The 14,728-nt window shown below is 41.0% G+C and overlaps 1 protein-coding gene across 2 annotated transcripts; it reads right to left on the reverse strand.

The window, feature by feature from the left end:
* Positions 1-985: 985 nt before the first annotated feature.
* Positions 986-14,535, reverse strand: scyl2 (SCY1 like pseudokinase 2). Of its 2 annotated transcripts, none has more exons than XM_081722656.1 (18): positions 14,387-14,535; positions 12,174-12,369; positions 11,487-11,644; positions 10,879-11,023; positions 10,496-10,645; positions 10,081-10,302; positions 9,577-9,693; positions 8,834-8,959; positions 8,332-8,508; positions 7,746-7,868; positions 7,484-7,597; positions 7,202-7,334; positions 6,459-6,577; positions 6,180-6,280; positions 5,071-5,116; positions 4,303-4,392; positions 3,869-3,988; positions 986-3,655 (listed from the first exon to the last, which is right to left on the reverse strand). In XM_081722656.1, exons 2-18 carry the CDS (start codon positions 12,348-12,350, stop codon positions 3,002-3,004), a joined length of 2,772 nt encoding a protein of 923 aa, XP_081578782.1. In that variant the 5' UTR covers positions 12,351-12,369; positions 14,387-14,535; the 3' UTR covers positions 986-3,001. The 2 variants fall into 2 exon arrangements, with proteins under 2 accessions (XP_081578782.1, XP_026876467.2); XM_027020666.3 differs by having other exon boundaries at positions 5,038-5,116.
* Between the last annotated feature and the right edge of the window lie 193 nt (positions 14,536-14,728).

Below are 14,728 nucleotides of genomic sequence, written 5' to 3' on the forward strand. Positions count from 1 at the left end.
ATTAGTAAATTAGAGAATGTTATGACTGTATGTCAACAATTCTTTGTGACTGACAAGGTTTTAGAAGTCCTGAGAGAGATCAAGGAGCAGACTGAAATTGAAAGTGAACCAGCTGTTTATTGCTTTATGTCACACTTGAAACTGGGTGCTGTATCAGCTCTGAAATATCACAAGGCTGCTTTATTTGACAGTTAAATAGTGGTCTGGCTCTTTACAGTAGATCAAGCACTCCTGCCACCTAGGACTTACTAAATACTAACCGTTTTAATTGAGATATCCTGTTACCACAGGAGTTTGCACATCCTGTGAAGAAAATTCTCTCTAAAATTAGGAGTAATCAAAGATGCAGATTGTTCAGATTAAAACCAAATTAGCTTTATTTCTTGAGAAAAACGTCTGCCTATCCATCCAGACGTCACATATTTTACAGTTAACCATACAATGAGTTTATGTTCAATGTGCTAGATAAAAAATATAAAGTAACATCTGTTGTACCTGTTAGATTTGGTAATGTGGGTAATGATGATGTCCTTTCATTGTCATTGACCTGTCTTCAAGGACATAAAGCACCCTGTTGTCCTACTTCATTTTTAACAACCCTTTTATAAGAAGACATATGTCATGATCACATGTGACATAATGAGCAGATATCTCTAATATTGACAAGAGGCCTCCATGTGTAGCATTCACCTGCATCAGGACCCAGCTTCTTTCTAGAAACATTCAAAGATGGCTTGCAAAAAATGCAAACTTATGAGAAACTCAGCAATTCATTTTTAGCAATAAAAAAAGATTCTCCGAATTGCATGAATCTATAAGTTTAACATTAGCAAATAACTAACTTTTTTAACCATTTCAACATAATTTAAAGAGCTTTATTTATCCTTCAGGCTATTGTCAAATATTTCTAAAAATATATATACACTACAGCTGTATTTACACACAAATACACACTTTTGACAAAGTGACCAAAAGACTTTAAAGAGAAGGTCAGCATCTGTATTTTGATAAATATTTACAGATTTTCAAACTCTCAACTTCAGACAATACAGTCTCATAACACAATACAAAGTTCACAAAGATGCCACATTGTACAGATATTACATTGGTAGAATATAAAGATTCTAATAAAAGAATAGGCATTTATCACTTTTTTATTTAGATGTCAAATTAGTAGTGTTGGCAAATGGAACCAGGTCCTATGAGAGTCTAGTTTTCTGTAAGGAAACCATTTTGATTTACAAATCTATTTTAATTACTATTCATTTCAATTACAAATACGCTTCTGCCACAAGTCATGGACTACATACATTAGATCCATCTCTCAAATCATTGGAACTGCTTTTTACATTTCCCCCGTTTTCCAAGGAACTATTTTTATGACATTCCAGTCTTTAAATGATTTATTGAATCCAGGGCCCAGATATTTTCCATATATGAAAATTCTATGTGCTAAATCACTTATTCACAGCAAGCCAATTTTGCAAAACCCTTCAAATACCTAATATTGCACACCTCTCCTTGTACGCAACAACCCCCACACACACACACACACACACACACACACACACACACACACACACACACAGACACACACACACACAGGTACTCATGTCTCCTTTGTGAATGTGATCTTCAGAGAATACATTTTTAAAAATCCTAAATTATATCAAATAAATCTCAATATACTATACACTTCATTGGTATGATATGCAAATATTATACAGTTCTAGAAGAGTGGCTCACCATTTTGCAGCTATCTATTTGGTCATGAGTAGGAATAAAAGCTTAAATTGGTCCATGTGCGTTTTTAACTGTGTTAACCCACTGCCAAATCTGTCCCAGTGTTACTGTCACGTGGGCTACAGGACAGGCATGAACTGTGATGTGCAATGCAACAGAACACAAATTACTTAAAAAGAAGATACAAGCTGGACAAACACAGATACAAACAAATGCACATACACCATCTTTCTAAGGAAGCTCCTAAATGCCAAAAAAGTTCAATAATGTAATCCCAATTTATACCCATTTTACCACGATTTGGAGAAAGATCATGATATCAAGATGCATTATCAACTTATAAACTTGCAACCTCGGAGCACTTTCAGTTACACGGATTTCCTCCAAATACACCGGCATAGAAATGCTTCCATACAGCACCATTACGTTTTGTGCACCTTCAGTGCAAAATGTCCACTGTACAGACTGCAACAGATTATACTCCACTGGGCAATTTGTATCAAGTCATATATCTACCAAAAAAATGGTAACAACCACAAAAAGACTCTCTCACATTTACATCTAGATAAATCACGTTCTCACACACATCCCTCCCACACACTGCCACACAACTTTACACACGATTAGATTGTGATCATTGCTCAAATGAATATGGAAAATGTAAAGGTCTGATGAGCTGTGAACTCATCAGGGGGGAAAAAAAGAAAAGGAAACAAAAGACCCGTTTGTCTCCTTCCGTACATACTGGATATCTCTGATGGACACCAACTGACAGGTCTATTGAATTCATCACTTGACAGGTCCTTGGTCATTCGAAAAGTGCTATGAGATTTAGTGGCGCGCCGAAAGGAGACAAGACCACATTGAATTTAATGGATGAATGACCCCGAAAGTGTCATTCAAGGAGAACGGATTACCATGGAATTGTCACACTTTCATTTACTAGAGGATGCTTTTTTCCCCCTTTTTCTTTTGAAACCCAGTACTTAAGTGAACAAACCAAAGCAACATATTTATGTCCAGTATGCAGTACTCAAGCAGGGACTCCAGACAAGCAGGACTTGTAGAAATATGCACAAGCCTGCCTAAGTAAGGCTGGTGGCCATCTTCTGATTGACAGCTGTTCAACAAAAGGTTCACCACAAGAAATGTTTAAATCTCATTAACCAAACTGAAAGCAAAATAAGTAATGTGCCTTAAGGATGGACTATATTGACCTCCTTAGCCCCCATTTTCTGGTATCTCTGATATTTTCAACTTAAAAACCGAAGAGGTCTTTCAGATCGTTATTGACGGACGTGCTCTGTTTAAGCATTCCTGTGTTCATGGTTGGGGCTTGGGTAGGCTGCGAGAAGTTCTGAGGATTGAAAAACGGGTTAGCTTGCATTCCAAATCCACCCTGCACCCCAGTCATTCCCACTCGCCCTGCCTGCATGCCTGCAGTCTGGGAGGGCTGGCCTGTACCAAACTGGTTGAGCCAGGGGGAGGGCGCAGCGGTGGCTGCAGCCGGCTTGGAAGCCATTTGGTTCAGGCTGACTTTGGGCTTGGTAGCAGTGAAGAGAGAGTCCAGGGCAGACATGTCGGGAGGCTTGCTGGGCTGGTTCTGGTTCTGGTTCTGCGTGAGGGTGCCGAAGTTCGGTGTGCTGGTGGTGGTGGCCAGTCCCCCATACATTCCAGGGCTGGCAGGTCGCATGCCCACACCCATTGCCATGGTCCCACTGCTGAAGCCCATAGGAGAGCTGAAGCCATTGCTCACGGGGGCCATGGTGCCCATGCCACCTAGCGTGGGTCCAGTGGAGAAGCCAGAAGTGAGCGTGCCAGCCTGCATGGGCGCTGTCCGAGGACCAGAGTTCAGAGAGAGGTTGTTCAGTGAGGTCATGTTGTTCAGTAGACTGCTGGTTAGGTCTTTTGTCTGGGAAAGAAAATGGTACATCTACGCATTACTTTCTAGGACTTTGATGTTTAACATTTTGGACTTTAAACATGTAAAATTTCCCAGTAACTTAAAAAACAAAAGGTTTTTTTCTTCATTTTTCAAAAAACATTACTGTCTATGTAAGCACTAAGCATACATCTCTTCACGTGATTGCTTGTATGTGTATGCATATGTCTGTGTAATAAAGACCTGTGTGGTGGTCACAGCAGGTTTGACGTTTTGTGGTGCCAAAGGTTGCTGGTTCCTTAGTTTGGCAGCCTGCTCCTGCTCTTTAGCCAAACGCTGCTTCTCCTCCAGAGTGAGAGAAACCTTTACTTACACACACACACACACACACACACACACACACACACACACACACACACACACACACACACACAAATATACAAACCTAAGGTTACGATTATGGATATACACCATACATCACGGGTAACTGGAAATACGTTTAGCCCCTAATGTCACATAGGGTGACTGGTCTACCATATTATGAACCCACTTGAGATGATGTGCACACAACATTTTAAACTACTGATTAACTGTGGTAAAACTGTGTTGCAAGTAAATGTTGCATAAACACTGTGTGTCTCCTTGCTGCCCCTGTGATGTGGGAGAGATGGACTCACTCTAGAGGGCTGAGAGGTGACGGAGGAGGAGCCATTCTCTTTGCTGTTCACACCTGCACTTGCTGCGCTCCCACCAAAGATGTCGTCAATCTGAAAAAAACAAAGCAAATGTGAAACATCATGGACACATTACAGAGTTTAGTATAGCAAAAACCACAAGGAAGCTAAATGACTGATTGCTTTTTAACGGATTTAATGTTGGTCTTCTGGAATTGGCATGGACAAAGCTTGAATAACTGGTGACTTTCCTGTGTCTACACTACTTCAACAACAAAGCTTCATCAGAACTTCAGGTCCTTTTCTTACAAAAGCTCCACTCTGTGCAATTAAAAGGCTGATATCTCTTGCCCCTCCCCCATACTGTGCAACCTAGCTTACATAAGTCAGTCAATGAAAGCTAATGTAAACAAAAGCTAACCTACCATGAGTAGCTTGTTGTGCTAATTCTCAAAACCAGAATAAGTAGGTTCATTCAGTTGAACACTACTTCTCCCTTTCTGTGCCATTATAAGTAGACACAGCATAACGGGACAGGGGGATGTCATTCAAGTGAGCTCAGTAGAATATTATGACCACACCCAGATAAATCTTCAACTCAGGCATTTTTTGAGCAGAGTTTCATTCTATTTCAATCTTGTTTTTTTCATTTAATTATTGCTGTGGATTTAGTATAAACACTCCACACTATGTACAACACTATGTTCCCTGAGACAGGAAAGCCAGAATGGAACTCACCTCTCGTATTTGACTGGATGGATTAGGGCTCACCTTTGTCTCTTCTGTGGGGTTCATTTGACTGGTGAGGTTCAGGCTCCTAGGATACACATCATTAGTTTCAATGTGAACAAACACTGAACACAAAAAAAACACACACTCACCCAGCCGTTCTTCGCACGTCACACTCTCACAACGGCCTGTTCTTTATACACAAGCAAAAACCTTTTCTGATAAGTGTCTTCCTATAAGATAATGAAACAGCTAACACTTAAGTGCTGTCTTAAGTGTCTATGTGAGTGTCTGCTGTTATGACTAAGAATAGGAAGCAGATAGCCGAATGCTAAGTCAGGGCCCATGGAGGCCAAAGAGGACTCGTATTATGGTTTACAGATCTAGCTCACATGGCACAACGTTGCCATACAAATACAGACATCCCTGGCCTGCGAGAGAGGCGATGTGCATGTAGAGTACAACAAGCAGCATTGTGCCATAGATATCTTAGTTTTTATATGAGACACATTCATATGGATCAGAGTAACAACAAGCAACTGAAGGGTTAAGGATACTTTCATGCATCTTTCTTGCACCAAATGGTAGTTTACCCTTCAGACTCTTCACAAGTCACTGCTCACCATATCAACCTTTGACTGAAAGAACTGTGGCATGGAGGTTTTCCTGTTCATTCACCAACTCATGAGATCGTTTTCTAAAATGCCTACTTCAGTGCCTTACCTACAGTCCATTAAACATAGGGGTTCATTCATTTGAGTAAAAATAATATTTTTTCACTTGAAATGATACTTAAGTAAACATTGGAATTAAATTAGCTCATCTAGCTAATTAGTCAGGTAGGTTATTGTGACTGACACGTTAATACAAAGGCCACTGCACACTGTAACCTGCTTCTGCTATGGCAAATGTAAGCGTAAAGACACTGATGACAGTGAACAGCTGAAACAGGACATTCTATATGAACAAGCCGAGCCATGTGAGAGCTGACCCAGAACTCAGAGAACAAAAATGAAATGAAGAGGAAACACTGTTAAGCTACAGGATGTAAGCTCCAAGGTGCTGAATATTTTATAGTGGCACAGACACAGAGTCAGACAGACAGACAGAGAGAGAGAGAGAGAGGGAGGGAGAGAGAGAGGGGCAGGTACCTCTGCTGTTCCTGCATGCTGTGGAGCTGCTCCAGCTTGGTCTTGTGCTCTGCCTCCATTCGACTCAGCATGTCTCTGATTACAGCCATGAAAGCGTTAAACTACAAACACACAGTCGGCAGGGAAATGTGTCAAAGAGCCTGAAATACACTGGTGGTGTTGGTGGGGGTGTATTGCTTACTAAGAGAGTACTAAAAATACTAGCATGTTGTACAACACCCCATGATTCTCCCCCCCCTCAAACTCACTGGCTTTTGCATGTGCTGTGAGTGCATTCACCTGGTTAAGGTTCAGGTTGTTGTCAATACTGAGCGAGACTAGATGAGGCAAACTCTTCGCTGCAAGATGTTCTTTTGGAATGCCTAGTTTCTTATGGGTAAAAGTGCACTTGTAGATGCCTGCAAGAAAAACACACAAGTCTAACAGGCATTCACTAAAGTCACTGTACATACAGTAGCCAATAGTCATGCATTCACAATTGGCCAGGGTTACAACTGCCTGACCACTCTGTGGTCACATATGAGATTGGATTTTCATACACAACATTATAATTAAGTTTATATTAAAAAAAAAAAAAAAAAAAAAAAAAACCACACACAGAAGCTTTTCTTTTGTCCTTGTTTTCTATACTTCTCTAGCCTTTCTAGAGAAGGCTGTGTGTATTACACAGCAGTTGTTTCATTTAGCATGAGAAGGAGAAAATAAATTGGAAACACTTCAGTGGGGGCGTGATAAATGTATGATGTCGCTTGCAAGATCCAGACTGTGGTTATATTTATGTCTACACCTGCGATCCAATAGCAAAGCAAGCCAAATTGCTTCATTGTGTGGATTTTCAAATTATTTCCAAGACAACACACACACCTGAGCATTAATATGCCATGAAGTGATCAGATTGTGCCTGTTCAAATTGAAAGACAGATGTAACCCTGGTCACTCTAAGTGGTAATATCTATGCCAGAAGAAATAAAAGACTGTCACTGGCTTTGATTGATATTACCACTGTTATATAAAAACATTACCCAGAATGCCCATGAGTACGGCTGGCTCCCGGGAAGGTATCTGCTGTAGGAATGGCAGGATTTCATCAATGACAAACCACTTATCCAGATACTCCAGAATTTTCCCCAGGCACACCAGAGAGTTCACCCTCACCTACAGACAAGCAGACATCCACAAAACATGAACCTTCCTTATTTATTTTGGTAACAGGATGGCCATGATCAGAATCCTTCTACATGTCTGATATAGGATGTAGTATTCGACGTAAGAGTAAGAGTCTGCAGAGAACAGAGAAAACTCACAGCTAATGAGGAGGTCTGTAAACAGGCCGATTTGATGCGAGGGATAAGTGCGTTCTTCATGGAGGGGTAGTCAATCAGATTAGCAAAACTGGGGATGATATTCAGACACAACTCCTGTGAGGGGAAAGAAAAGACTTCTTGAGCGTTCGAGCACAGAGCAACCCAGCGAGTTCACAGGGGATGCATTTAGGAGGAGCAACTATGGCTGTGTGAATGAGGCTTACACACAGTGATCCTGTCACTGGTTTTACTGAGTGGCTACCTGGATCTGAATGGATGGCGCCTCTACTGCTCTGTAGACCATGGGAAGGACGCTGTTCTTGATGTCCTCAGGGGGTGTTTTGGTTAGAAGCAAGTCCATCTTTTGCAAGAATATCAGTTGGATCTGAGTGCATGAGAGGACAGCACGAAAAGGGGGAATTGGGAGAGGATTACTTTTAAAAAAGCATTTAAACACAGCCAAATGTTTAAGAACTGTATACTAGATGAAGTGGGAATAAATAACTACCATGATACATCAGGTTAGAATGAATGGTATTAAAACTCCAGTTGGTAGTGATGCATAATTAAATTTAGATAAATATGATTAAAACTACTGGACAAAGCACTGAATTCATCACAGCACAGATATGGGAACTACCATGACAGTGCCAACGACAAGTTTGTAATAGAAACTCACCATGTTGCTGGCCTGAGAGCATGAAAAAAGTAAAAAAATAAGAGTGACGTCCACTTAGGCCAGATGTTAGTGAATAGACTGAATAGTGGTGACACTGTGTGTGTGTGTGTGTGTGTGTGTGTGTGTGTATGTGTGTGTGTGTGCGCGCATTCTCTGCTACTGTGTGCACCTGGACAGGCTCCTGCTGCTTGAACACTGGTGTGAGGTCCGGTAGGATGAGCCGCAGGTACTCCTCCTTCGTGCACTCCTCAGCTATGAGCAGCACATTGGGCAGCACAAACGGCACCATGTCCGGGTTCACAAACTCCGACGTGAGAGCTGGCAGGACCCGGTGCACCACTACTCTCTAGGGAGCAAGACGGGCAGGCACGCTCAGTGGACAGCGGCGCAAGGTCAGGTGCACCACAAACATTTACATGCAAATGTGAGATCCCAGGGCCTAGCAACGAAGAATGTGTAATAGGTAACGGTAACATTCATTCATTTTAAAGAGTCAGTGAAGGAGCCGGTTCAAAATATGAAGTGCTGGGTTTGCAAGGACTATGGATGTCAAAAACTGAAGGCTGAAGTATTTCAAAAGTAATCCAAAAAGAGAGAGAGACAAAAAAAAAAATGTTAAATGCTGAAGCAATAGCAGCACGGTGTCTGCAGTTTGACAAAATGACTCTTGCCTTGGGCAGCTTGGGCAGGACTTTAGGAAGGCCTTTATAAAACTGGGACTTCTGCAAATTGTCTCTCTGGAAGAGCGTGTCAAAGTACTGCAGGGTCACTGCTCCCACATCGTCAAAGAAAGGAATCTGAAGAGTTCATACACACAGAGACACAGACACAGACCCACACCTCTGATATCTGTCCAGTAGAAATAAAAAAATAACACGTTTGTTCCCAAATGAATTACATAACACAGAGGTGTCTGACTTCAGTCCTGGATTGCCACAGTACTGTAATGATTTAACATTTACCCTTCTTTATTACAAGGCTCTGTATAATACTTTATTCTGATTATTGATGCATTCTGAGTTATTTCTGATTAATGGAAATCTCAATAGGCAGCCAGGGCTTAGCTATTGTTAACTATGCATCTCTGATAAAATAAACAATTACTTATTGTCAAGTTACTGATTGTGCTAGCGATTAGCCATGTAATAAATGAGAATTTACAACCGGTGTCATCTCATTAAAGAAAAATAAACCCCTCCAGGGAAATATAAATCATTTTGTCTGCGCTTTATTTAGCAATACCAAGCTGCTTATACAATATCCCTTATATAATATACCCAATTCCTCTGACAACCATTATCAAGCCCCTCCCAAGCAGTATCAGGGACCCTGGTGCTGAGTAGAAGCTAAAGACTGCAGCACATCCCTTCCACCACGTGACCTGGGCAGCCCTGCTGTAGGCGTGTGCACTCACCTTCGTCATCTGATCGGCATCCGGCCTCACGTTAGCTGTGACACTCAGAAGCATCTTCACATGCTCTCGCACTTCCTCAGGGATCCGACTTAGTACTGAGGGACTCAATCGACTCAACTACAGAAAGTCATTTGCTCAGGTTTGTGACTCCACATATGTGAACACATTTCCTTATTCACTTTCATTTCAGTGCCATTTTTGATATTACACTTATAATTCAGTATATTGCAGATCCACTGGGACAGATTTTCATAGGACAACAAAGAACAAACACTGAAAGGAACTGGGCAGTTAACTGAGAGGAGGTGAGCCAAAGTAGAATGCTATGACAAGACTGGCACAGAATACAGTAATATTCATGGGAAGTCTTTTTCTTAAAGAGAAATCTTTCAAACCATTTCATTGGCCAGTGTTTTATTTTAGTACCATCTAGTATCATAAAATAGCTTGGTTTTAAGATCACAGTGAAGCACAACATGCTTTAGTACATGTACACACTCTGACCTGGTCTAGTTGTCGGCTAAAGCTCTTGAAGATGTCCTGCTTGTTGACCTGGAAGACTGGCTTCCCCTCGTTGAAGACTGCATGCATGACCACTCCCAGCGAGTACATGTCAGAGGCGGAGTCACAGCTGACAGACAGGATATATTCCGGAGCCAGATATTCCGGATTAGGCAGGCAAAGAGGGGGTAGATTGGGGTCCCATTCTTTACATACATACTTGGGCTTCGGCACAAAGACAGGCACCAACACACACACACACACACACACACACACACACACACACATTTACATAACTGATGAAGTCAAAGAAGGTAAATTGCATATTCCCCCTTTCTATTAAATTATTTATTCTTTGCTCCCCATCTGCATAATTGTTTTTCCAAGACACTAGGAAGCACTGTGTGCTGTTTCTGACCTCAGCGTCAGATGGGTTACTGGAGGAGATACTGAAATCAAAGCCCATGATCTTCCAGGCTCCACTCTTGTTCAGGATGATGTTCTCTGGACACAGGTTACCATGCACCATCTTCACCCCACTATGCAGGAAGGACAGGCCCTCAGAGATCTGGAGATTCAGAAGGAGGTAAAAAAGACGAGAGCACAAAGTTCTCCCCTCGACTGGAGACCATGGATGGGCTGCTACTTTGTGTCGTACTGAGTACCAGCTGAAACTAAGGCAGTGTCATTGTAACAGACATTCCTAAAATTCAAACTGACCGAGAAAATAACCTCAAGAAGAAAAAAAAAAAAGGATTTTCAGATCACTAAAATTCAGAAGAATTTTCAGTTTCATCTCACCTGCAACAAGCCATACTTCGTCTCCACATCATAGAGTTTGTAATCTTTGATGTCTGTGGGAACAGGACTAGGCAGATTGTCCCACTGGCCCAGCACGTTAGCCAGACTAGCAAACACAGGCTCTGTGCAGAATGCCAGACAGTCCCTTAGAGAGACAGAAAGAAAAAGAGTGAGAGAACGAGAGAGAGAGAAGTAACAGTAAACCACAGTAACCATAGTTACAGGCTGAAACATTGGTGAAATAATACATTAAACCAACAAACAGATTTAGTTTATCTAAGTAACAGGTAAAAGTGGAAAAAAATGTAACAAATCCACCTCATCTTTGTTGTCTATTCTGTCTTTCTCGCCTTCCTGCATGCATTATTCATAGACTCCTAGCATGGCTGAGCCTTTTGAACCAATACTGAGGCTCTGCACAGTATTGCAACTGCATTTATAATGGTAGCAGGAAGCCAAAGCTTTACTGGACACTAAACAATAGTGCCCTGTATCAAATATTCTCCTCTCTCTCAGAAAATATATTTTTAAAATTCTTAATGGAGGATTTATATTCATAACAGAAAGGTAAACTTCCTGTACTCTGTGTGTGCATATCTGTCGCTTACCTTGATTCCTCCAAAGGATGCTGGACTGTAAGCAGTCGTGGGTGTCGTAAGCGGGTTAGCTGCTGAACGCCTTTTTTAAGTGAATCGATGATCTGGTCCTTTTCAAACTTCTGATATCTATCAATTACCTTCTTATCGAATACAAAGACTGCTACTTCCTGTGTAAAAGGTAAAATGTTTTATAAAAATACTAAATACTAAAATAGCAGTTTAGTAGTATGAAGGTGTGAAAATCTAAATACTAATACTCAACAAGCCATGCAAAAGCATTTCCATCATTATTTCAGAAATTAACAATTACCTAAAAACTTTAAAACCAACATATTTAACAGTCAGGATTCTATTCCTTAAAAACAGATGATGGTATCCATTATTCATGTGAATTATCAGTGGACCAGAGCAAGGGGTTGCAAGGGTGAACCACAAACAAAGCAATGTTATCAACAGTTACACACTGACATAGAGGATGTACTGTGCCAATAGTATTGCTTCCTGCATTTTCTCTACTGTTAATGTAACTACCTTTCATGGCCAATAGAAGCAATACTGAAACCATATATGTACCAACAAGCACGAACATCTATTGTTTGATGCACAGATTTACACAAAGAAAAAAAAATGGACTAGCACCCAAAACCCCAATAATCTATAACAACTGTAACACATCAGGTGTGACTGGTCTCTTGCCTGTTTGGTGGATTTCTTAGTGCCATCATAGATCCTCCAGCACATCCCAGGCCCCCCACTGGCAATGTGCCGGCCGACTTCAAACTCTCGCGTCACAGGGTTTCCCATCACTGCACTGGTCACATCAGCTGTCACCTTGGTGACGGTGCTCTTTAGCTTATTGAGCATGGACTCCATAGTTTAGCCGGCCGTCAACCTACAACAACGTTTTGTTTGTTTATTCATTTAACTGTTTATTTATGTTTACATGATGTTTGCATTTGGTCCTCTCATTAGCAGCAATGAGTTTAATAAACAACCTTTAAGAAGCATTTACTCTCAACAATTGCTAAAACACTCGGCAAACTTATCCTGACTATTCAGTAACAAAGTGTCAAGGAAGTAATAGAAATAATATAAGACTAAGTAACTGTTGCTCATGTGTTGAGTAATAAACCACTTCTGCAATACAAAGAACAGTAATGAATACAACAATGCAACACCTGGCCCCAGTCGTGCCCCCCCCCCACTATATAATAACCAAATCAAACACTAAAAAAAGTATGCATGCCCCAGCAAGTCATCTAATCCCCAAAGAGAACAATGAGAATAAAAAAACAGGACAAAAGACAAATATTAATCCAGTGCATGTTATTTTTCTGTTTGGGATTCAGGTGGGCCCTTAAAGCTGAGATACGCCACCACACACCTGTGTTGTGTGCTGCACCACTGCTAAAGTCTCCACATCAGTCAACAGTAAATTATTCGCTGACAATTTAATCAGCAGGTTCAGGAGCAGATGTTCTTACTGCAGGGAAGATTTGAGTGTTGAGGCACCTATACTGTTATACCTAGACAAGGGAACTTACTATATACAAATTATGTCACTCTACAAGTGGCTTACTTGTAAATAAGAAAAGAAAAGCAGAAAAACTGGTGCCAGAGCCTCCAGGGAACCCATCCACTAGCTTGAAATATAACGTACAGTTCTTTCGGCTCAGTTTGAAAGTGAACTAGAATGAAACAAGGAGAGCCTTTAGAATTACAGTCAACAGCAAAAATCTCTTTCCCTGCACATTTCACAGTGAGAGCAGACATCTACTGCACTGCTGCTATGGGTAAGCAGGTAAACAATTTCTTGCACTTATGTGGAGTGCCAAATTCTAAACTCCAACAACCACTTACAATCTAACAATGATACAATACAAATCTGTGTGAAAATCATTGCACATCTAACAATTAGGGGTTTGAAATCCCTTTTTAACAAATGTGCAGTTTCAAATTGCACTGTGTGTGTGTCATTTAGTCAATGTATAATACAAGTACTTAGGAGATTTACAAATGATGAACATATTTCATTGTTTTGTAGAGGCTTTTGTGAAAGTAATGTTAATTCAAAAAGAGTGGAAAGAGTTTGAGGTTCACTGATAAGTTACATAATTCATTGGCACGTATGGATGATGTCCTAGTGTAGATTCTGAATAGAGAAACAAGGTATGTGAAGGCACGCTATAGATCCTTGAAGCATCTACCTGATAAAGGCCAGACTGACACCTGTTTGGCTGGAGTTATCGTTGGCAAATACATGTTCTATAAATACACCTTTGAAAATCGCCTGCGCTCTCCTTCAATCTAGTCGATTATTCGAGACCAAAAACTTGCTGTGTCAAAGCACGGGTGCAGTCGATGAATCCGATCTTATTCGAATCTTACTGTACTTCGATAACGATTCGCACATTTATAACATGCACAGCTACAACAATCATGTTGCCCCACTCTATTGAACTTGACCAAAATGTCTAAAAGCACTTAAAGTAAGGCCAACTGGAGACTGTCCCGCACATGACAGCTAACAGATACCTCTTAGCACACTTGCTAAGGAAGACGCCTCCAACTAGCTGTGATCAACTAGCGAGCTAGCTAACTTAGTAGGGTGTGAAAGTTTAAAGATATTTCCATTCAGACGAGAAAGACGAAACAAGAGTTGACGTATCAATTTCATAGTGTGTTAAAATACAGTTATTCTCTGGCCTATTACATTCACTCAGTAGCCCGTGTACTATGATGTTTACTCGAAACTGCGCTACGTGCTTAGCTTAGCTTACACGTCAGTGAAGAGGCTAACTAGCCAGCCTAGCTAAGCCAGACCAAGACGACACCCCGGGCTGTGGGTCCAGGAAAATACACTCCAACCCGGACTACGTTCTGTAGTTTTGTCAACACATCATTCTTACCCTTGTCCGCGACGAGGTGACAGCGAAATTACTTTACGTTCACGTCAGGTTTCGAAGTAGTCAAGAATATTAACAGTGCCAGCACCCCACGACCAGGACCACTACATGAAAACACCTGTGACTCTTTCTGTGAAGCCAGAAACCCAGACAGACTTCATTTCCGGGCATACTTTCCCAATAAATCTATAATCATACAGCTAAAAGTCTTTAAGTGAAATACAACGTCAAGAAAGAAACACTTCATACATATTGTATACTCCTAGATGTGCGCTTCGCCACGTTTACGGACATAGCAGTAGCAGGTTTAAGACCTTACGTCAATATAGCTATTAGCACAATAAA

Source organism: Electrophorus electricus, chromosome 11 (genome assembly GCF_041902795.1).
Source record: "Electrophorus electricus isolate QZ-2024a chromosome 11, ASM4190279v1, whole genome shotgun sequence".
In the NCBI taxonomy this organism is placed as follows: Eukaryota; Metazoa; Chordata; class Actinopteri; order Gymnotiformes; family Gymnotidae; genus Electrophorus; species Electrophorus electricus.